This window comes from Plutella xylostella, chromosome 5, assembly GCF_932276165.1.
Source record: "Plutella xylostella chromosome 5, ilPluXylo3.1, whole genome shotgun sequence".
NCBI classification, from domain to species: domain Eukaryota; kingdom Metazoa; phylum Arthropoda; class Insecta; order Lepidoptera; family Plutellidae; genus Plutella; species Plutella xylostella.
This window is the reverse complement of record NC_063985.1, coordinates 10,510,951-10,535,327: the sequence shown is the minus strand read 5'-3', so window position 1 is coordinate 10,535,327 and position 24,377 is coordinate 10,510,951. Positions and strand designations below refer to the sequence as shown.

General features: G+C 36.5%; 1 protein-coding gene and 1 long non-coding RNA gene across 2 annotated transcripts; one reads left to right on the top strand and one right to left on the bottom strand.

Annotated features, from left to right (window-relative positions):
• LOC105387112 (facilitated trehalose transporter Tret1) lies at positions 1–24,377 on the top strand. Its single transcript, XM_011557792.3, has 4 exons — positions 1–295; positions 19,980–20,120; positions 22,128–22,384; positions 22,698–24,377. Exons 1-4 carry the CDS (start codon positions 250–252, stop codon positions 23,664–23,666), a joined length of 1,413 nt encoding a protein of 470 aa, XP_011556094.3. The 5' UTR covers positions 1–249; the 3' UTR covers positions 23,667–24,377.
• LOC125491361 lies at positions 17,468–19,039 on the bottom strand. The gene is made up of 2 exons (XR_007268270.1): positions 18,576–19,039; positions 17,468–18,464 (listed from the first exon to the last, which is right to left on the bottom strand). It is a non-coding gene; the product is annotated as an uncharacterized LOC125491361 (long non-coding RNA).

Sequence of the window (24,377 nt, the reverse complement as noted above, 5' to 3'; positions counted from 1 at the left end):
ACATGTGCTGGGCGAGCGGGCAACACTAGCGCCGAGCTACTGGCGGGGCGCGGACGCACGATACTGTCAACAAAACTATCGCAACCAGCGTCCGACCCGCGAATACCGGCGAATCACTCCATTACACCATGCGACGACGCACCGACAGCATGTGAACGGACTTTTAATAGAACACTCCGACATCCGCGCTCGTAGTAATTGTAACATCATAAATGTTGGTGGGCACCCTCGAGCAGCCGCAGCCCAGCCATGAGCATCAGCAGCAACTGGAGGGAGTACCTGGCGGCGCTCAGCGGTTCGTTTATTTATTTATTTGTTATTTTTAGTCGCCGATGCTTTTTTGTTTGCCAAACACAAGAGTGGCTGCCAGCGCTGTGAGCAACGCGTTTTTGTTATCTGTAAACATTTAATATTGAGTTTTTGCTCACTTAATAATATTGTTTCGATCGGTTTTGTTTGTGGGTGCGGGTGATCAGCTTTGCCTGTCCATGGAAGTGTGAGTGTAAACAAGTGTGTTTGAGGTTATGTTGCACCATAGTTTTCAGAAGCGATCCGCCGTCGTACTATTTTTGGCGTTCGGGGAACGCGTTTAGTAAATAATGACAGAAACTTAGGCGTTTCTAAAGGAAAAATATCAATTGTACATTTAACTTTGCCCTTAACCTGTTCCTACAATAGTAGTTATCTGTGTATTTAGTATAGAAAGCCATAAAAGTTACACAAAAACGGAATATTCAATTAGTTAATTACGTGAGTTATGAAGAATAATGGAATTAATGAGTAATTCAGTTACATAACAACAGTTTGTCGGCTGATATTTCGCGTCATGCGATAGGCGTGAATTCGTAGGGCTGTCCAATATTTCTATAATCGATTTCCACATTAGCACGTATGCTGATAAACTGATAAAGTTACTGATAAACATTCCACAACGTGGCGAGGTTACCACAGTGAGGTCGGCATGACATCGGTCTTAACTAATTAACTATGCAACATGTACCCTATAAGTACCCACTTGACAAAATTGACTGTTTCACACTTCCTTGAATGAAAAACCACATGGCTCCTTATCATTTATATCTGTGATAAGTGTGCCACCTAAAACGAAACTGTAACATTGACCTATGTAAATATTTACCGAATGATAATATCCTGGAAAATTGTAAACGATTTCAATGTTTTCGTTGCTTGATCTAAATAAAAGCCATCGTCATAACTTTAACATAAATGATTCACTTTTAAATGTAACCGTAACAAACGATTTGGCAATTTACCGATGCTTGATGTATGACATTCAACAACGTAGCGTGGGGCGCCGTCCTGGCAACTGCATGGTGACTAGTGTTTGAGAAGGGCCTATGACCAGCAGTGCCTGTGTGACCCCGTCTGTGGGTGCAAGATTAGTAAAGACATCTCCAGTGTCGCCACGGCTACCCTCTAAACAATATAGTATTATAATTAGGTACAAGAAAAACATTGTTTTGGTTGTATTATGCCCACTGTATTTTTTTTCGGAACCCTACATTTTAGCTTTTAGTCCTTCAACATTACCATACATATTTTTGCGTAATTCAGTATTATTTAATTTTCGAACCCCTGAGGAACTCTCACGGAACCCCTTGACTCTGCGGTACACTAATCGGGAACCACGACTTCAATTATGGAATATGTTTGAACTTTAGTACCGTAATTAATAGTCTCATTTTAATTTACAATTAGGTACCTAGTAGGTATAAAGATCTTACATAACTATGTATTTATAAACTTGTATAATAATAATAAATGTCACGTGTACCTAAATAGTGCTGTAACAGGAAAGTAATTTAAAAACGTATCGCTATTTACTAATAAACCGGTTGCAGCAATGGTTCTTTGAAACAAATCCGATGGACAAACCACTCCCGACAATTAAAATTAATCAAGGAATTGAGTCAATATGCACTCATCAAGGCAGACTGGCGAGTAGATTTATGTTCTTTGGAGTTCTTCGAGATATAAATCGGTAGTTAGTGTCAATCAATTGATTAAAAAACCTAAGCTAATTAATATGGTAGGTATAATTTTCCAAATTACAGTAAGTGAAAAAACGCTAATTATACGGCATTGTTGGAAACTGGGGCCACAATCGCGAAGTCTAAATGAAGTAACATTAGTATCATATTCGCGATATCGCCTTCGCCGCTGCAAACGCAATGGTTAATATTCTCTCTTTCACGTGAAAACTAGTAAATAGTTTATTAATTAAATTTGGTATGCCACCTCGATTAACATAATAATAATAATATACTGCTACTATTTATCCCGGAATTCCGACGGGAAACCTTTTTAAGTCGGAGTAGTTTAAATATTCATCATCCTAGCTGCTTGTTTCACAAAGTCTGGATTAATATTATTTGGGGGATAAAAGTCGCCTATCTAAGATTATCTTCTAGAGTCTAGATTCCAGACCTTAGTGAAAGTATGATTTTTTATCACATAAATCAATTTTATCCTGATTTAGGGAAAAATTCTCCAATACTTTATATCCGATAAACAATTCAAAAACAAATCATGGCGCTGTGGCTAAAATATTCTTTTCATGTTATTCTTAGCGACAAACTAGTTTTCTGTTAGGTAACTACTTACATAATGAAAACTGCAACAACAAATTAATTATTATAATCATACCTCACTTATCCGCCACTTTGCAAAATTGGACGCGTTTTACGTCTTTTAAAAAAACACATGCAATGGCATTTTGCTTCATTGTGAAGTTACGTCATTGTTTTTTTTAGTGACTATCTTGCTATCTTACGCTTACTGACGTGTTTTGTTTTTTTTTGTCACAATGGTTTATCACAAAAGCTTTCAATACGACATAGTTTCACAATAAGCTCAGAGGGAGGGGTGACTTAGCAGGGCCTTCTTCTGAAAACAATAATTAAAATGCTTTTTCATCAATCATGTATAAATATGAATTCCTTGAAAATTGTATTGTATTTTCGTCCCTAGAGAGAATTTGTGTTTTGAATTAAATAAGCATTTTTGAATCCTCACTCAACAATGTACTATTATTAAGAAATTTTGAATTTGGAATGGATAAGTACTTCCTAAATGTTTCATAATTTTCAGTTCTCGATGGGCCTCCTGTACTTAACTCTAGAATAAAATTGTTTAGTTTATAAATTACAAAGTTATAAAGACAGGTGTAACGATTCTAATCCGTCATAGCGTATCTATGATTATAAATCCATAAATTAATGTTTGTATAATCATGTTCAAATGGAAAATTACAAATAGTTAGGTTGATAAAACTACTTTAAGCACTATCGTAAATCAATTTATAATAATATAATATACCTCATAAATAAAAATAGCTGCAATACATTCCTATATTTATAAGATCCTAGTATTACATAATATATTATTGAATTGTATGGTGTTCTTGATAGGTTACCTGAAAAAAATGTGGAGTGTTGTCGTATGGACTATAATGCATTTTTTTCATGCAGTCAACAGCAATTTTAAACTATGTTGTTTGGTTATTTTTTTATTCATAGATGATTCGTTTTATTTTTGGCTATGAATGAAAACCCCACGGACAGTATTAATTAAGTATTGAATATAAATTTTACAGAAGTCATGCGGTGCGGTAACTTAGTTCAGCCTTGCGATTCTGTAAAATCAGACATCTCACTTCGATCTTCATTCTCCCTTCACCTTTCTCTTCACGTTCGAACAGTTATCACATTATACGTCATCTCATACATTATTTGTCAAAATCTCGAAATTCGATATCTCTACGGAAATTACAGAATGCCAATTTGAAAACTCACTCCGGATTCAGAATCGAGTTTTGACAATTAGCTTTATAGAATCGCAATACAGTTAGTACATAATATAATCTAACAACATATCGCAGTATCACGAATCATACTAATACAAATTTAATAAATAATATGTGGTGGCATCTCACACATGGCAATCCTATACCAAACTAGGCAAAACCTGTTATGGGTATCGGACAGCTGATATATTATTATCTACACTCATACATAGATACACATTAACACAAAAGACCCGAGTAAGTACCTATGTACCACTACCTACAAAATATTTGGTGTTCACCAAATATCCGCCCCGGCCGGGGATCGAACTCGGGACCTTCGGTTTAATAGCAGTAAGCGTCGCTAACCACTACACAATTTGATCGTCATAATGATGAGTAATACCTATTTGAAATCTGACATGTTGTCCGAATAAACCTACACACAGTATCCGAGTTCACTCAGCGGTACAGTTCATTAACACGGCGTGATTCAGAATTGGGCCATTTGTGATGTATGTACTGTAGTACCTGTAGTTACCTAGCCAGATATCAGGTATTTTCTGCAGGCATACCTAACTATATTTTTTTTACTAGCCTTATTGATGGATTTATCTCACGTGAACATTTTAAGGTAAAGCAACATGATTTGTGGGTGTTTTGTTTATACATTTATAATATAATTAGCAGGATCCTTTGATGTAGGTTTGGTAGTGATTGAAGTGCTGTACGACTGAGGGTGGATTCGTCCAAACATCACGTTACACGAGAATAACTATACCGGAATTAAAATTATATACGCGAGTAAATATCTAGGATAAGTACATTTGCATTCTACCAAGTTATACCATGATTAAATTGAATGAACGAGGAACGAAACTGTAATGCAACTAAAATAAAAATAGCTGCGTTTCAAAGCATGCAATAGAAATGACATGCCAACTTAGTTTGAATGGATTATAAAAGTATGAAATTGTTTATGTTTTAATATTTTATTCGCTGTTGTTATTCTGAGACTTTGCCTTTTAACGTACTTTTGTTTATGTTTTGACAGATGTGTTTATATGTCATTATGACGGTTTTCTAATCAGCTGATGTGCTGCCGCCATTACAAAATTACTCTCGGATAAGCTCGTTACACGGTCAATTTTGGCGGTATAACATTTTATTCTTGGGATAAGCTAGTTATCTTGGTTTCAGGTTTGGTAGAATGCAAAATCTGCTTACTCGCGAGTAACTGGTACTTTACTCGTGAGTAAACAGTTACTCGACGTTGGCCGAATCCGCCCTGATTAGAATAGTAAAATATCTGATAAGAATTACTATTAAACTTTATACCTATAAATAATTACAGACTTAATACATCTTAAATGTACTTGTGATCACAAAAGTATCTCGCTTAGACAATCAGCAAATTCCCGTGAGTCATTGATATCAAAATCTCTAAGCGGGCTGCTGATATACTCTGACCACTCTAACTGGACCCCAGCGGCTGTCCAGAAGAGCTCTTTAACCTACTGTTTTAGACTTCAAGTATTATTGACCAGGGTTCGCAGTACGCTGGTCAGTGATAATTAATTTTCCATCCACAGTGGACGATCCCTGTCATATCGCTTCATTAGAAGTTGTTAGGCATAATACTGCATAACACTGACCCGTGTCACTCCTCGTGGTGATGCTTATGCCGAGAATCTCAATCTGTCAGCCACTCAGAACCTAAAAATATATTCTGATACCCACAGCTTTTTAAAAATATATTATTTTTATTTCGGTGGGGTTATTTATGGTTACTTGAGTCTGGCAGTGTGGGGTTGATTATACAGGATTCTTTTAAAATTTTAAAGGTTCTATATTGGTAAGTATTTACTTGAGTAAATATAAATTGAGTTTGTATGTTAATGAATTAAGATGATTAAGTGTGTTCTTAACTTTACACCATTTTTGGCGGAAATAAAATAGTTTTCGTTTACTTTTAACCACCCACGTTTGACTTTTTAATTTACAGGTTTCTACATTATAATTGAATAGGTACTAATCTAAAAAAATAGTTCAAATGATAGCCCACTCTCCCACAGTAATTTTAGGAAAACAAGTGATCAAATAATTAGTTACAGAGTAGGCAGTACTTTATAGCTGCATTATTATCAGTTTCTTAATTAACTGCATTTTATTACTTATATATAAAAACTAGAGGTCGCGTTGTGGCGCGGGCTGCAAGCAGCCGCGCGGGGCTTTGATGCCTTTGGTTCGGTTTCAGCAGGGTATTGACTTGAACATACCGTAGCAAATCTTTCTTGCATTTTGTTAGGCTTTAGAAACTGTTTTCACTACGAATGTCTTTATTAAAGGGGTACTGATTTTATTTTAGGTGGGATGAGTTTTCAGTATGAATTTCGGTTTCAGCAGGGTATTGACTTGACCATACCGTAGCAAATCCTTCCTGCGTTTCGTTATGCCATCAAAGCTGTTTTCACTATGAATTTCTTTACTAAGGGGGGTACTGATGATTTTGTTTTAAGTGGAATACAGTTTACAGTATGAAATTCGTTTTCAGTAGAGTATTAACTTTAACATACCGTAGCAAATCTATCTTGCATTTTGTTAGGCCTTAAAAAGGTTTTCACTATGAATTTCTTTATTAAAGGGTTACTGATGATTTTGTTTCAGTCGGGGCTTTGATGCTTTTGGTTCGGTTTCAGCAGGGTATTGACTTTGCCTTGAACATATCGTAGCAAATATTTCTTGCGTTTTGTTACGCCTTAAAAACTGTTTTCACTATGAATGTCTTTATTAAAGGGGTACTGATGATTTTTATTTCAGGTGTGATTAGTTTTCAGTATGAATTTCGGTTTCAGCAGGGTATTGACTTGAACAAAACGTAGCAAGTCTTTGTTGTGTTTTGTTTTGGATTAAAAGCTGTTTTCAGTATGAATTTCGTTATAAGAGGGGTACTGATAATTTTGTTTCAGGGGGGATACAGTTTTCAATATGAATTTCGGTTTCAGCAGGGTATTGACTTGAATATACCGTACAAAATCTTTCTTGCGTTTTGTTATGCCTTAAAAACTGTGTTCACTATGTTTTTTTTATTATAGGGTTACTGACGATTTTGTTTGACGTGGGAAACAGTTTTCAGTATGAATTTCGGTTTTAGCAGGGTATTGACTTGAATATACCGTAGCACATCTTTCTTGCGTTTTTTTAGGCTTTAAAAGCTGTTTTCACTATGAATTTCTTTATAACAGGGGTACTGATGATTTTGTTTTAGGTGGGATACGGTTTTCAGTATGAATTTTGGTGAGATACGGTTATTCACTTGACTGTAACGTATCGAATATTTTATGGGGTTTAGTTTTCCCTATAAATCTAATTTCAGTATGAAATTTGGTAACAGATGGGTATTGACTTTGCCATAATACACTGACGGGCAATGAAAAGGTTCCACTGAGAAAAGCTAAACGGAAAAATCTAGCTTAATGCCGTCTTCTGCAACATTGACGGACATTTAACAGAGCGTCAGGATATTACCAACTAAAAACGGTAATATTTTGTTCCAATTTTAAATTAAATCTTTGTAAAAATTGGGGTCGTATGGTGTCGGCATTTTGTGAGTGGAACTTTTTCATTGCCCGGGAATTTGGCTTTAAGTACGTGAAAAAACTCCACAGGAATGTTAATATTTGCCTTGAAAACTTTTTTCATTATGAATTACGGATTGTCTCACACAAATACGGACATTTTTCGGTTTCGTAAACTTTACCTAGTATCGAGATGACATCGTTTTGTGTACAAATATTGGGTTCTTTAACACCTCTTAAATCTGAGTCACCTCCATTCGCGCGTTTTTCTAGCGTCTCTATTATTAGTTTACTCTGTCCTGAAAAGAAACTTTTTCATAGCAACTAAATTTACAGGCTTTTTTTATTCATTAGTTTCTTATGTGGGTTTGCTGTTTAAGACACAGTAAGTAGGATAAAGTGCATTTTTTAACATTATAGAGCTATGTTTTACTTAAATTTAATTCATAATTGGTTGCACACGTATGGAAATATATACGCGGCCAAACTTACACTTTGTCTTTCAAGTTATTTCTTAGCCACAATCGGCTACCAGGTTATATAGTTGTGTTGACGAGGGTTTGAGTAGTGTTGCCTCGCTTCACTCGGATCTCCAGGGTTTGCAGTATGGTGGTTCGCATTGTTTTGCCTCGCTTCGCTTGGCTCCTCTTTTACGGTTAGGTTATAAATACTGAAGTTGTATTGCCTCACTGCGCTCGGCTCTTCAGTGGTTGTGGTATGATGTTTTGCAATGTTTTGCCTCGCTGCGCTCGGCTCTCCAATGTTTGTGGTATGATGGTTTGTATTGTTTTGCCTCGCTGCGCTCGGCCCTCCAGTTAAACAGGCAGTTGGTGATTAAAGTAGTTTAGCCTCGCTTCGCTCGGCTCCTCTCCAGGTCTCGGAATGGAAGCCTCGGTAGTTTTGCCTCGCTTCGCTCGGCTCTGTAGTTACATAGGCACTTGCTGTTTATTGTACTTTAGCCTCGCTTCGCTCGGCTCTTCGGGTTTTCGGATGTTAGTTTCAGTAGTTTTGCCTCGCTCCGCTCGGCTCTCTAGGTTTTGGATTGATGGTTTAGGTTGTTTTGCCTCACTTCGCTCGGCTTTCCACTTCTTAAACGGGACTTTTCCCGTAGTTTTTCTTTATTGATATTAATAATTATGATACGTTATGCCTCGCTTCGCTCGGATGGTTTAATTTTAGTATAGCTTGTAGAAGGACTACGGCCTCGCTGCGCTCGGCACTGAAACGGTGGTAAAGTTGATTTACATTTTGTATGTTTTTGGGGAAAATATGTTTTCCCCTAAAAGTGGGGAGTTTTTATTTTAAATAATAATTGTTTGTATTTATCTTCACAAATGCGCCATATACCATAAATCTGTCTGACCACTTCAAAGGGGTGAAATTGCTGATTTTGGTATTTTTTTCTACGTTTTTAGGGAAATTTTGATTTTTTCCCCTAAAAGTGGGGAATTTTAATTTTAAATTTAAATTGTATGTTTAACTACACAAACGCGCTATACATTTGCAACCCCTCAGACCATCTCAAAGGGATAAAATTGCATATTTTTGTAAAATTTTCCATGTTTTTAGGGAAATTTTGTTTTTTTGCCCTATAAGTGGGGAGTTTTTATTTAAAAAAATTATTCTTTGTGTTTATCTTCACAAATGCGCCATATACCACAAATCTGTCTGATCACTTCAAAGGGGTAAAATAGCTAATGATGATATTTTTTTCTACGTTTGTAGGGAAATTTTGATTTTTTCCCTAGAAGTGGGGAGTTTTTATTTTAAAAAAATATTGTTTGTATTTATCTACACAAATGCGCCACATACCATAAATCTGTCTGACCACTTCAACGGGGTGAAATTGCTAATGTTGGTAATTTTTTATACGTTTTTAGGGAAATTTTGATATTTTTCCCCATAAGTGGGGAGTTTTTATTTTAAATTAAAATTGTATGCATTTAACTGCACAAACACGCTTTACATTCGAAACCCCTCAGACCATCACAAAACGATAAAATTGCATATTTATGTAAATTTTCCCATATTTTTAGGGAAATTTTGTTTTTTTTTCTATAAGTGGGGAGTTTTTTTATTATTAATTAAAAATCTATGCATTTAACTACACAAGCGCGCCATACATTCGAATCCCCTCAGACCATGACAAAACGATAAAATTGCATATTTATGTAAATTTTCCCATTTTTTTAGGGAAATTTTGTATTTTTTTTCTATAAGTGGGGAGTTTTTATTATTAATTAAAAAAATTTGCATATAACTACACAAACGCGTCATACATTCGAATCTCCTCAGACCATCACAAAACGACAAAATTGCATATTTATGTAAATTTTCCCATGTTTTTAGGGAAATTTTGATTTTTTTCCCTATAAGTGGGTAGTTTTAATTTCAAATAAAAATTCTATAAATTTAACTACACAAACGCGCTCTATATTCGAAACCCCTCAGACCATCTCAAAGTGATAAAATTGCATATTTATGAAAATTTTCCCATGTTTTTAGGGAAATTTTGTTTTTTTTCCTATAAGTGGGGAGTTTTTTATTATTAATTAAAAATCTATGCATTTAACTACACAAACGCGCCATACATTCGAATCTCCTCAGACCATCACAAAACGACAAAATTGCATATTTATGTAAATTTTCCCATGTTTTTGGGGAAATTTTGTTTTTTTCCTTGAAAATGGGGAGTTTTTATTTCATAACAAAACTAAATGCATCCACCTACACAAACGCGCTTTACAAGTCAAAACTGTCAGACTACTCAATACAGGTGAAATAGCCTTAAAACATGTAAAATATCTCTTTTACAAAATGGCTGCCACTTCATCCGCCATTTAGATTTTTGCAGTTTTCGGAATTTTCCCATGAATTTCACCATATATCCAACCATGTACAAAGAAAAACATCACCCCACCTCCCCCCCTTCTGGGAGATCAATTCACCTCAACTTGAATCGACGTCGAACTTTTTCAAAAATATAATCTCCCGTATTTCTCAGGGTTGCCAGCCGAAAGTAATAAAAATAGTCAAATGTCATTAGTATGAGCCTTTCTGACTAAACTGCATCATTTTTTTAAATCCAAAACGGTTATTTCTATTTTTTATGTTTTTGGGGAAAATCTCAAAATTTTCCCTAAAAATGGGGAATTTTTATTTAACAGATATAGTCTACCCTACAAACCACACAAATGCGCTATACAAGACAAATCTCCCCAACCACTCTAAACATGACAAAAAACCAATCAAAAATCGTGAAAAAAAGTCACTTTTTCAAAATGGCCGCCAAAGCAGTCCGCCATTTTGTTTTTTCAACTTTTCGGAATTTTCCCATAAACTGCACCATACATCAGACCGTGAACAAAAAAAATCATCACCCCACCTGCCTCCCTTCTGGGAGATCAATTCACCTCAAGTTGGGTCGACGTAAAAAAATCCGAAAAAATATAATCTCGCCTATCGCGCAGGGTTGCCAGTCGAAAGTAATAAAAATGGTCAAATGTCATTAGTACGGGTCTTTCCGACAAAACTGCATCAAATTTTAAAATCCAAAGTGGCCATTTCTACTTTTCATGTTTTTGGGGAAAATCTCGAAATTTACCCTAAAAATGGGGAAAATTCTTTCACATGGCAACTCTACTTGTCAAAATACATAACCGCTCCATACAAGTCAAACCTGTTAAATGTCTCCAACACGATAAAAAAATGCTTTGAAAATCCCCGAAAAAACACGTTTTTATTAAAAAATCTCCTCTCCCCCCGCAATTAAAAAAAAAACATTTTTTGGAATTTTCCCATAAATTTCATCATGTGTCCCCCCGTTTACAAAAAACACCATCCCCCCACCTCCCCCCCTTCCGGGAGATCAATTCACCTCAAGTCGGGTCTGACACGCCCTAAACTTTACTTCACTGCAACTCGGCCGCCATTTTGTTTTTTTATTTTTTTATATTTTTTTTATAATCTGTCAGGCATTCTAAACACACCCTCAAAATATAAAAAAATGTATGGTCACCAAAATAGAGGAACAAAAAAAATTTTTTTTTTTTACAACTTTTTTTAAAAAGTCGAGGTTTTTCTCTACTCACCCGAGCACCCTGTACATTTCCCTAAAACATTTTCATATCAAAAAATGGCTCCTTCTGGGAGAACAATCATGTCAGTCAGTGTGTCAGTGGTAATCCAGCTATATATATTATAACTAGAGGTCGCGTTGTGGCGCGGGCTGCAAGCAGCCGCGCGGGGCTTTGATGCTTTTGGTTCGGTTTCAGCAGGGTATTGACTTGAACATATCATAGAAAATCTTTCTTGCGTTTTGTTACGCCTTAAAAACTGTTTTCACTATGAATGTCTTTATTAAAGGGGTACTGATGATTTTATTTTAGGTGGGATTAGTTTTCAGTATGAATTTCGGTTTCAGCAGGGTATTGACTTGACCATACCGTAGCAAATCCTTCTTGCGTTTCGTTATGCCATCAAAGCTGTTTTCACTATGAATTTCATTATTAAGGGGGGTACTGATGATTTTGTTTTAGGTGGAATACAGTTTACAGTATGAAATTCGGTTTCAGTAGGGTATTAACTTTAACATACCGTAGCAAATCTATCTTGCATTTTGTTAGGCCTTAAAAAGGGTTTTCACAATTAATTTCTTTATTAAAGGGGTACTGATGATTTTATTTCAGGTGGGATTAGTTTTCAGTAAGAATTTCAGTTTCAGCAGGGTATTGACTTGAACAAACCGTAGCAAGTCTTTGCTGTCTTTTGTTTTGAATTAAAAAAACTGTTTCCATATGAATTTCGTTATAAAAGGGGTACTGATGATTTTGTTTCAGGGGGGGATACAATTTTCAGTATGAATTTCGGTTTCAGCAGGATATTGACTTGAACATACCGTAACAAATCCTTCTTGTGTTTCGTTATGCCATCAAAGCTGTTTTCACTATGAATTTCTTTACTAAGGGGGGTACTGATGATTTTGTTTTAGGTGGAATACAGTTTACAGTATGAATTTCGGTTTCAGCAGGATATTGACTTGAACATACCGTAACAAATCCTTCTTGCGTTTTTTTATGCCTTAAAAACTATTTTTACTATAAATTTCTCCATTAAAGGGGTACTGATGATTTTGTTTCAGGTGAGATTCAGTTTTCAGTATGAATTTTGTTTTCAGCAGGATATTGACTTGAACATATCGTAGCAAATCTATCTTGCGTTTTGTAAGGCCTTAAAACTGTTTTTTCACCATGAATTTCTTTATTAAAGAGGTGATGATTTAGTTTCAAGTAGGATAAAGTTATGAGTATGAATTTCTGTAAGATAAGGTATACTTTACCTACAATAACGTAGCGGATCTTTCTGGGGTTCAAGTTAAAGACGCATCCAAAATTTGGACCATTTCCCACCACTTCATCCCGTTCTTGTACTCAAAAAAATTGGTTCCTATTACGGATTGTCTCACACAAATACGGTAAAGAAACTGATCTATGTATAAATAAAAAAAATGGTTTCGTAAACTTTACCTACTATCGAGCCGACATCGTTTTGTGTACAAATATTGGGTTCTTTACGAGTATCACCTCATAAATCTGAGTCACCTCCATTTGCGCGTTTTTCTAGCGTCTCGATTATTAGTTTACTCTGTCCTGAATAGAAACTTCTTCATAGCAACGAAATACACAGGTTTTCTTTAAGTATTCATAAATTTCTTACGTGGGTAAGGCTATTTTTTACAGAACTATGTTTTACTTCAATATGATCCGTAATTAGAACTATAAACGCGCCGAAACCTTTGACTTTCTTTTTTATACATTCAAGGTATATTTCTTTGCCACAATCGGCTCTCAGGTTAGGAATATAGTTGTGTTGACGAGGGTTTGAGTAGTGTTGCCTCGCTTCGCTCGGCTCTCCAGGGTTTGCGGTATGGTGGTTTGCTTTGTTTTGCCTCGCTTCGCTCGGCTCCTCTTTTACGGTAAGGTAATACTTAAGTTGTATTGCCTCGCTGCGCTCGGCTCTTCAGTGGTTGTGGTATAATGTTTTAAAATGTTTTGCCTCGCTGCGCTCGGCTCTCCAATGTTTGTGGTATGATGGTTTGGATTGATTTGCCTCGCTGCGCTCGGCTCTCCAGTTAAACAGGCAGTTGGTGATTAAAGTAGTTAAGCCTCGCTTCGCTCGGCTCCTCTCCAGGTCACGGAATGATAGTTTCGGTTGTTTTGCCTCGCATCGCTCGGCTCTGCAGTTACATAAGCACTTGCTGTTTATTGTGCTTTAGCCTCGCTTCACTCGGCTCTACCGGTTTTCGGATGTTGGTTTCAGTAGTTTTGCCTCGCTCCGCTCGGCTCTCTAGGTTTTAGATTGATGGTTTAGCTTGTTATGCCTCGCTTCGCTCGGCTTTCCACTCCTTAAACGGGACTTTTTCCGTAGTTTTTCTTTATTGATAGTAATAATTATTAAAAGAAATGCCTCGCTTCGCTCGGCTTTCTTTTCTTTATGGCAGGGTTACTTGTCGGATGCTTCGCTGCGCTTGGCTGGTTTTATTTTGGTATAGCTTGTAGAAGGACTATGGCCTCGCTGCGCTCGGCACTTACACTGTGGTAAAGTTGATTCACATTTTGTATATTTTTAGGGAAAATATTCTTTTCTCCAAAAGTGGGGAGTTTTTATTTGAAAAAAGAATTCTTTGTATTTATCTACACAAATGCGCGATATACCACAAATCTGTCTGACCACTTCAAAGGGGTTAAATTACTAATGTAGGTAATTTTTTCAACGTTTTTAGGGAAATTTAGATTTTTTCCCTAGAAGTGGGGAGTTTTTATTTTAAAAAATAATTCTTTGTATTTATCTACACAAATGCGCCATATACCACAAATCTGTCTGCCCACTTCAAAGGGGTTAAATTGCTAATGTAGGTAATTTTTTCAACGATTTTAGGGAAATTTTGATTTTTTCCCTCCAAGTGGGGAGTTTTTATTTTAAATAATTATTGTTTGTATTTATCTACACAAATGCGCCATATACTATAAATCTGTCTGACCACTTCAAAGGGGTTAAATTGCTAATGTAGGTAATTTTTTCAACGTTTTTAGGGAAATTTTTATTTTTTCCCTCCAAGTGGGGAGTTTTTATTTTAAATAATTATTTTTTGTATTTATCTACACAAATGCGCCATATACTATAAATCTGTCTGACCACTTCAACGGGGTGAAATTGCTAATGTTGGTAATTTTTTCAACGTTTTTAGGGAAATTTTGATTTTTTCCCTACAAAAGGGGAGTTTTATTTTATATAATTATTGTTTGTATTTATCTACACAAATGCGCCATATACAATAAATCTGTCTGACCACTTCAACGTGGTGAAATTGCTAATGTTGGTAATTTTTTATACGTTTTTAGGGAAATTATAATTTTTTTCCTAAAAGTGGAGAGTTTTTATTTTAAATTAAAATTGTGTGCATTTAACTACACAAACGCGCTATACATTTGAAACCCCTCAGACCATCACTAAACGATAAAATTGCATATTTTTATAAAATTTCCCATGTTTTTAGGGAAATTTTGTTTTTTTCCCTAAAAATGGAGAGTTTTTATTTCATAAGCAAACTAAATGCGTCCACCTTCACAAACGCGCTCTACAAGTCAAAACTGTCAGACCACTCAATACAGGTGAAATAGCCTTAAAACATGTAAAATTTCTCTTTTACAAAATGGCTGCCACTTCATCCGCCATTTTGATTTTTGCAGTTTTCGGAATTTACCCATGAATTTCACCATATATCCAACCATGTACAAAGAAAAACATCACCCCACCTTCCCCCCTTCTGGGAGATCAATTCACCTCAACTTGAATCGACGTCGAACTTTTTCAAAAATATAATCTCCCGTATTTCTCAGGGTTGCCAGCCGAAAGTGATAAAAATAGTCAAATGTCATTAGTATGAGCCTTTCTGACTAAACTGCATCATTTTTTAAAATCCAAAACGGTTATTTCTATTTTTTATGTTTTTGGGGAAAATCTCAAAATTTTCCCTAAAAATGGGGAAATTTTATTTAGTAGGTATAGTCTACTCAACAAACTACACAAATGCGCCATACAAGACAAATCTTCCCAACCACTCTAAACATGTGAAAGAACCAATCAAAAATCGTGAAAAAAAATCACTTTTACAAAATGGCCGCCAAAGCAGTCCGCCATTTTGTTTTTTAAATTTTTCGGAATTTTCCCATAAACTGCACCATAAAACAGACCGTGTCCAAAAAAAATCATCACCCCACCTGCCTCCCTTCTGGGAGATCAATTCACCTCAAGTTGGGTCGACGTAAAAAAATCGGAAAATATAAAATCTCGCCTATCGCGCAGGGTTGCCAGTCGAAAGTAATAAAAATGGTCAAATGTCATTAGTACGGGTCTTGCCGACAAAACTGCATCAAATTTTAAAATCAAAAGTGGCCATTTCTACTTTTCATGTTTTTGGGGAAAATCTCGAAATTTACCCTAAAAATGGGGAAAATTCTTTCGCATGGCAACTCTACTCGTCAAACTGCACAACCGCTCCATACAAGTCGAACCTGTCAAATGCCTCGAACACAATAAAAAAATGCTTTGAAAATCCCCGAAAAAACACGTTTATATAAAAAAATCTCCCCTCCGCCCGCAATAAAAAAAAAATCATTTTTTGGAATTTTCCCTTAAATTTCATCATGTGCCTCATCGTTTACAAAAAACAGCATCCCCCCACCTCCCCCCCTTCCGGGAGATCAATTCACCTCAAGTCGGGTCTGACACGCCCTAAACTTTGCTGCACTGCAACTCGGCAGCCATTTTGTTTTTTTATTTTTTTATATTTTTTTTATAATCTGTCAGGCATTCTAAACACACCCTCGAAATATAAAAAAATGTATGGTCACCAAAAAAGAGGAATAAAAAAAATTTTTTTTTTTTACAACTTTTTTTAAAAAGTCGAGGTTTTTCTCTACTCACCCGAGCACCCTGTACATTTCCCTAAAACATTATTATATCAAAAAATGACTCCTTCTGGGAGAACTACTATGTCAATGAATCAGTGAGTGGTAATCCAGCTTTATATATTATAATAATAATAATACAATGATGCTATTAATGAAGCTAAAGTAATTTCAAACAATAACTCAATAATTTTCTACATTATCATACGGAAACTTGTGTAGAGGAGCACTTCAATATGAAAAGATAAATAATTATACATTACATACCTAGTCATTTACATTTTACTTTTATTTATTCGGACAGTTGACCGAACCCTAAACTTAAATAGCTATAAATGTCCCAATATACATAAATAGCTATAATTGTATAACAATGATAATTTATTGAATAAATACCTAGTAAATGCAATGTACTGTTCTCCTAAATTATCAGCTAGATACCATTTAGTTTATTCGAGCAAATCTCAATATAAATACCGTCGCGTGGCAAAACAGAATGTAGACAAAACAATGATAAAAACTGGCGTACTTTTTTCAGCACCCAGATAGCACATTGGTTTTAGTTAGGTATGCTCTATACAGGGTGGAATTTGGTTCGTGAAATAACGTTCCGGTTACCAGGAGGGTGATTCGTGTCACAAAAAACAACTTCGTTTTCATCTCGTTTTCAGATTTTTACGAACGAGCTATGAAATTGCGATTCACATGGCACTAAAAACAAGCTACATAGTAAGATCGTTTCGAGATCGCAAAATGAATGAACGGAATGGAGAATGACGCGATTCATGTCATTTTTGTTGAACTTTTTGATATCGCTTATCTGTCATATTTTGACGTTTTAGCGATTTTAAACTTTCGAAGAAAAGGGTGAAATTGTTAGATCGTTTTCAGAAAATACTGCTAAAAGTGAAATTGACCTTGTACGCATCTCTCCAAGATCTTCAAGCCATTTTTCAGCCGGACAGCCGTCCCTACGAGATACGTTTCCATCTTTACCGAATTCGTAATTTTCCTTTATAGTAAGCTTGTATTAGTGATATTTATTTGATTGGTGTGGGTTTTTGCCTGAGGCCCTCGCAGAATGAGGAAGAATATTTTAACCGAAAGCATACACATTCCCTCAGTGTGCAAATTGTAAGTTAATGAATTAAACACATTGTAATGCATGTATATTTTATTTATTGATAGAACTAATAAATTCTATGAATTATCACAAATACTAAAAAAATATAGGTAGTAATTAGGTCCCTTTACCACTTAATAAAGCTACAGATAATGGCAATCAAAGATTAAAGTCTTATTATTTTTCTCATATTCTCTCCTATAGGTTGGCTGGTACAAAATGCTTTTAGCCTTTTGTATAAGTAATTATTAATACTTATATATACAATATTTTGTTAACAATTATTAAACTATTATTGTATATAGGAACTTAGGTAATCAGTAATCACAGGTGCTCCTCTGTTTGAATTGACGCATGAAGAAGAGGAAGAAGAGAGGCGTGAGGTCATTGAAGGCCAGGCGCATGCGCAGGGACGGGATCCTCCCGCGCAGCAGCCGCAGCAGCGCCGCGCTGACCGCGCGCTCCACGCCGGTCGCGGAGCCAGAGCTTCACTGGTCGCGCAACTGCGTCGCCGCTAAAATCTGTGGATTTTCAATTTATAGTTAAAACATATACCTACAAAAATATTTTGTACTTATTCCGATATAAATTATGTATACGTATTATTTTACTTTAAGTCTGGTCTTGATTGTTCCTTTCATTAGCCTAGAAAAGACAAAATGAAAAGTTCAGTATGATATTGTTCTAAAAAATTACAGACAGATACTAAACAAAACTACGCTGTAACATAAATATTCAACACCAGTTTTCCTAAGACATTATTGGGGTAACAATGAAGTTAAATTCTATTCTATTATTTAGCCAAACATTTAGGAATAACCTACGATTTCCATATGAGGAACACCTCCTCAAGAAGCCTCTCATTGACTGCAGCCTGTCTGTTCATTACTTCAGCTAATCAGCTATCATTGTGAGGGTTGAAGCCGTGGCCCTCTCACAACGCAGTTGCTCCTTCTGCTACTCAAGCACATCGGCTGCTGCTTGTGTTTCTAAAACAATTCAAAACAGAAATTGGATACATCGTCAATTACAATACCTTCTTGACTACAACCGGTAACATTTATATTTCAAAAAAAATAGGTTAATACATTGATACTTACATGTCTCAGTCGTATTTCTCTAAGTAAGTTAAACTTCCATTCTTCTTATTTTCCAAAAAAACTACGTTGACACGAAAATGAGCAAAGAAAATCAATGTTTTTTATGGAGAAAACATGGCGGCTGTCAAAAGTGCCACAGGTTATGAATTTCTTCAACGTTGAATTAAAAAGCTGTTTCTTGATACTTGCTATCGACACTAATTCCAACAAAATATATTGTAGGAACAAAATTATTTAAAACAATTAGTGGTAGTATTTATAATTTTTGCATAGCAATTAAAAAAAATATAGTTTCATTCATTTCACTCAAGCCATCCAAATACGAACTAGCGATATGAAAACGAGATCAAAGTATGTGTGCTATGAATCGCGTTTTTAAACATTGCGGATTTCATCTCGTAACTCGTTCGTATCGCTTTACAAATATTTCGGTTGAGATGTGAATCGCGCCCCAGGTCAATGTACCTACTCTCATTAGGAGGCAAATCTGACGGTTTAATCAAGGGCTACTATTTATTGTCTCATTGCTAATCAAAGTAACCAAGTCTTAGATGAATCGGAAAGAAAGCCAAATGCATCCTATTACCTTTGCAATGGGAGACACATGAATAGCAGTTCTTTAGAAGTTGCGTATGTGCAGTATTAAAAGATGATAAGTTGATGATGATTAAAATTAAACACCAGTGAAAGGTAGCTGCAGTAGACTTCAAAAATTTTATGGATAAATTTTTCAAAAACTTTATACCCATAAGCTCATAACGAATATCGGTACCGAGTTTCAAGATTTCCATTCTTATATTGTTTAGACCTTTGGTATTCTTTGGTAAGACATAAGTATGTACTAATTTAATATTATGTAATAGTACCTACATAAATGTAAATGTTTTTCAATATTTATTTATTTCATATCAATTCAAAAAATTGGAACACCAACCTTCGAAACATAACAAAAGCAGTACGTAAATCAAAATCATTACGGTTACTTAAATATCTGCTAATTTACCTTCACAAGGTGTTGTGTTGACAAGTCTTCGTGCGTCTTCAATTTCACATTGACCCAATTTTTTCAACTGAAAAACATGTAAACAGCCTTATTTGGTATTCTATAATTATCGCTACTCAACATGGTTTTCGTTTGGCTATTTTCTCCACTCCTTCTCCACATTACCCGTGCCTTTTAGAAATGGTGGTGGTAGACTGTATTATTTCAGACTTTCAGTCAGTTCAAGAACTTACCACTGCTCCGTTCACCGTGAACCGTTTTTTAATCGTAATCTATTGAGTACACCCAAGAGCAACAAAAAAGTTCCCGTGAAAAATTACGGAAAGCTAAACAGAAAAGGCTAGCAATGATAATTCAATTATTTCACTCCATTCCTAACTTGTTTCCTCTCTGGTTTCCAGCGACGCTGATCACGGCGGCGGCGGGCACCACGGTGGGCTGGACCTCGCCCACGCTGCCGCTGCTGCTGGACGGGGCCTCCCCCATCCCCACCACCCGCGACCAGGCCTCGTGGATCGCCTCGCTCATGATCTTGTGCTCAGGTGAGGGACTAAATCAAAGTCAAATGTTTTTATTCATCGTAAAAATCATAGATTCCCAAAAAGTCATTGTCAAAAATATGCATAGAAAATTTCTGATGAACGTTATTTTTTTCATACCTACTACTCTCCGTTCCAACAAGGGCTCTTTGTCTTTGGAGAAGAACGGATGTAGAAACTCCAGAACAGACTTTTTAAATTAGGCATGTTTGGGTGAGGCTTATTGTTGCTTTGCGCTGCGTTGCTTCGCGTAGTGACAAAGGAACGGTCATAAAAAAATATGGCAGCAACGCACCGATGGAGCCTCACCTTTACTATGAGCTATAATATGAATGGCCAATTGTTATGATATAATATGAGCTTTTGATATCGAAGGTAGCAGAATATTATCGGAGAAGCAAACCTAAATAAATCCCTGAAGTCTCTGGACCGAAGTATCTTAGACAGATAGCCGCAGTAGTGGTGCGATGAGGAAGGCGGAGGACCCAGTTTGTGTTATTTGTTCAATAATATGTCAATTACAGTAGTGGTTGATTGTTAACTGATGATGATCGATGAAAGTACTTAGTATAAAATAGTTAGTCTAAATCAGGATACTAAAATCACAAATTGACTGGCCCATCTAAACGTAGCCACTTTACGAAGTTATGTAATTTAAAACAACATGAACATAGAATAAATGAAGATCAATCAATATACTGTCTCGTTATCAAAATATATTGGTTTATCTGCCATCTTTTGTCTAACCCCAGTCTGCAATCTTTGCATATTAGGTATTTCAAATATACCTATAGACTTTACCCGTGATTATCATGAGGTGGTCACCATTCATTGATGTGGTATCAGAGATTACTTTTATCTGCAATGATTAATCTGTACTACAAGGGACTATGACTTGATAAAAAATGTAGGTGATTGTAAAAAGAAACATGCGATATTGCCAAATCTTATCAAAGTGTACGTGTGATTATCAATAAATACCCAATTTCGTATTAATCATAGTTTATCTGATATGACTAAATGTTATGTAAGACATTGGGTGGTTCTTATAATAAAATATGGCACTTTATGAAGTCAAAAATGACCAAAAAACCTGATCATAACCTTTAACTTGAGATTGGTACAGTATACCTACCGTCCATATACGAATTCCACTTTGAACCTTACCTTTGCTCCATCCCCTCTAAGGGCGGATTCGACAAACGTCGAGTAACTTTTTACTCACGAGTAAAGTACCAGTTACTCGCGAGTAAGCAGATTTTGCATTCTACCAAACCTGAAACCAAGATAACTAGCTTATCCCAAGAATAAAATGTTATACCGCCAAAATTGACCGTGTAACGAGCTTATCCGAGAGTAATTTTGTAATGGCGGCAGCACATCAGCTGATTAGAAAACCGTCATAATGACATATAAACACATCTGTCAAAACATAAACAAAAGTACGTTAAAAGGCAAAGTCTCAGAATAACAACAGCGAATAAAATATTAAAACATAAACAATTTCATACTTTTATAATCCATTCAAACTAAGTTGGCATGTCATTTCTATTGCATGCTTTGAAACGCAGCTATTTTTATTTTAGTTGCATTACAGTTTCATTCCTCGTTCATTCAATTTAATCATGGTATAACTTGGTAGAATGCAAATGTACTTATCCTAGATATTTACTCGCGTATAATTTTAATTCCGGTATAGTTATTCTCGTGTAACGTGATGTTTGGACGAATTCACCCTAAATGTATTTACTAACAGGAAAACTTACAGCTGGAGATAACAGTAATAACAGCAAAATGTTAAATAGACAGCCAATTACAATAAGTTTACACGTGTATGATACATAATATGTATTACCATTTTAACTATATAAAAATTAGTGATTAATAAACCCTTTATTCTTAAACATATAAATAGCCATTTATACTGTATTTATCTTGAACACCTTACTTATAAGCTACACAAAATATAATATACCTTTGAATAACCATCAACATTTCTGCCCATTCCAGCTGTGAGTCCCATCCCGGCGTCCTACCTGGCCGACCGCATAGGTACCAAGAAGACTCTCCTCCTCGCAGCCATCCCCTACATCGTGGGCTGGGTGCTCGTGATGCTGGCCAGCAACGTGTTAACCATCTACGCTTCCCGCCTAGTCTCAGGACTCGGCTACGGCATCGCCTACACGGCGGCGCCCATGTATCTAGGCGAGATCGCCTCAGACGAGGTCCGTGGCGCCATGGCCACACTCATCACTGTTATGTCTAAGGTGAGAAAAATAGCGTATAACGAGAAGGTAGATAAAGGAAGTGTTTGTGTAGTTAAATACGGTAAATGTTATTGGGCGCAAATGAAACGCAATTTCAGATTGTTTATTTACATTAGTCTTGAACTAATTCTTATATTTGTTTGTCCCTGTATCTGATTCACAATAAGATTATTTCATGACGGAGGAGGGCAACGTTTGATACGATGATAAACTCTGAGGTGAAGTATAATTTGCGGGGCAGTGATAGATTCTCGTGGTCGTTATACAAGACTACAATGTTGTGTTAATGGATTGCATGATTGGTTTGTTTCAGTTCGGTATCCTGTCGCAGTACTTGATCGGTCCCTACGTGTCCATGCTGGGGCTGGCCAGCTTCAACATCGCGATCCCCATCCTCTTCGTAGTAACGTTCACTGCCATGCCTGAATCTCCCTACTACTTCCTCAAGACGAAAAACCCCGACGAAGCGGAAAGGTCCCTAAAGAAGCTCAGGGGGAAAGCGTACATTCGCGGAGAGTTGGACAGTATGACGCATCTAGTGAATGAGAACATGAAGGAGGACAGCAGCTGGGGGGATCTGTTCACGGTGGGAGGCAACAGGAAGGGGCTGATAATCCTGATGGGGATCTACTTCACGCAGCAGTTCTGCGGCAGCACGGCGTTCATTGCGTACGCGCAGGAGATCTTCGCGGCGGCGGACGGCGGGCTCGGCGCCTCGGAGTCGTGCATGCTGTTCGGGACAGTGCAGCTGCTGACGTCAGCACTGTCCTCGCAGCTGGTGGACCGCCTCGGCCGCAAGCCGCTCCTGCTGGTGTCCTCCTGCGGCGTCGGCCTCTCCAACCTCATCATCGGCGCCTACTTCTTCATGAAGCACGAGAGCAGCGAGCTCGTCGCCGCCGTCCGCTTCATTCCAATCGTTGTGATACCGATCTTCATATTCTCCTACACGATCGGGCTGGCGACGGTGCCGTTCGCGATCACGTCGGAGATATTCCCCACTAATATTAAGTCGAAGGCGACGTGTGTGATACAGATATTTGTGGCGCTGATGACGTTTGCGGTGACGAAGTTGTACCAGGTGGTGGCGGACGGGCTGGGGCACTACGTGGCGTTCTGGGGGTTCGGGGCGCTGTCGCTGGCGGGCGTGGCCTTCATCCTCGCCCTGCTGCCCGAGACCAAGGGGCAGTCCTTCGCCTCCATCCAGGAGAAACTCTACTCGAAGAAGAAGTCTGTACTTAAGCAAAGCGAGAGCCTAATGGGCAGCACACATTTTAACATTTAACTAGAATGATCTCAGAGTGCCGGCGGAGGTGGTGTAATACTTATTATTATTATAACTAGGTATATAGATGTAACTTAATCACGTACTTAGTGAGCCGTCCGTGAGATTTCATACATTCCTACACGATGCATGCAGAAGAAGAGGTATGTCACGGACATTGTTGTGTGAATTTTGGTATTTTATTATAATTTATTTCAGTATGTGTTGGTACCTTAAGTACTGGATTTACGGCTTATAGCGGGTCTAACTAAGCTCTTTGATTAGAATATAAGAAATTATTAATTTAAGTTTTAAAACCAAATTAAGTTTAAGGTTTTTATGGTTACTAACCAGTGTTTATCTAATTTAAGATTTATAGTAAGTTTTATAAACAAACATTTCTTATGAATGATAGTGAGAAAGGGCACAAAAATATTACCTATACTTATGTGAATCGATGTATGAGTGCCTTAATATAAGTACAACTACTGTGTAAGTGAAAATTATATTTAAGAGCTCTAAATATTTTTATAAAAATATATTATTAATTATTACCAAACTGTACCATGGCAATTTTAACAAAATAATTATATGCATACTTTAAATCATAATATCTACATTGTTAATGGAAAATATTTAAAATATCATGAATATCAAATGAACAATTTACAATACCTGTCTTCCAATTAAAATTTTGTGGTTCAATATATTTACAATACAACCAGAAATGTT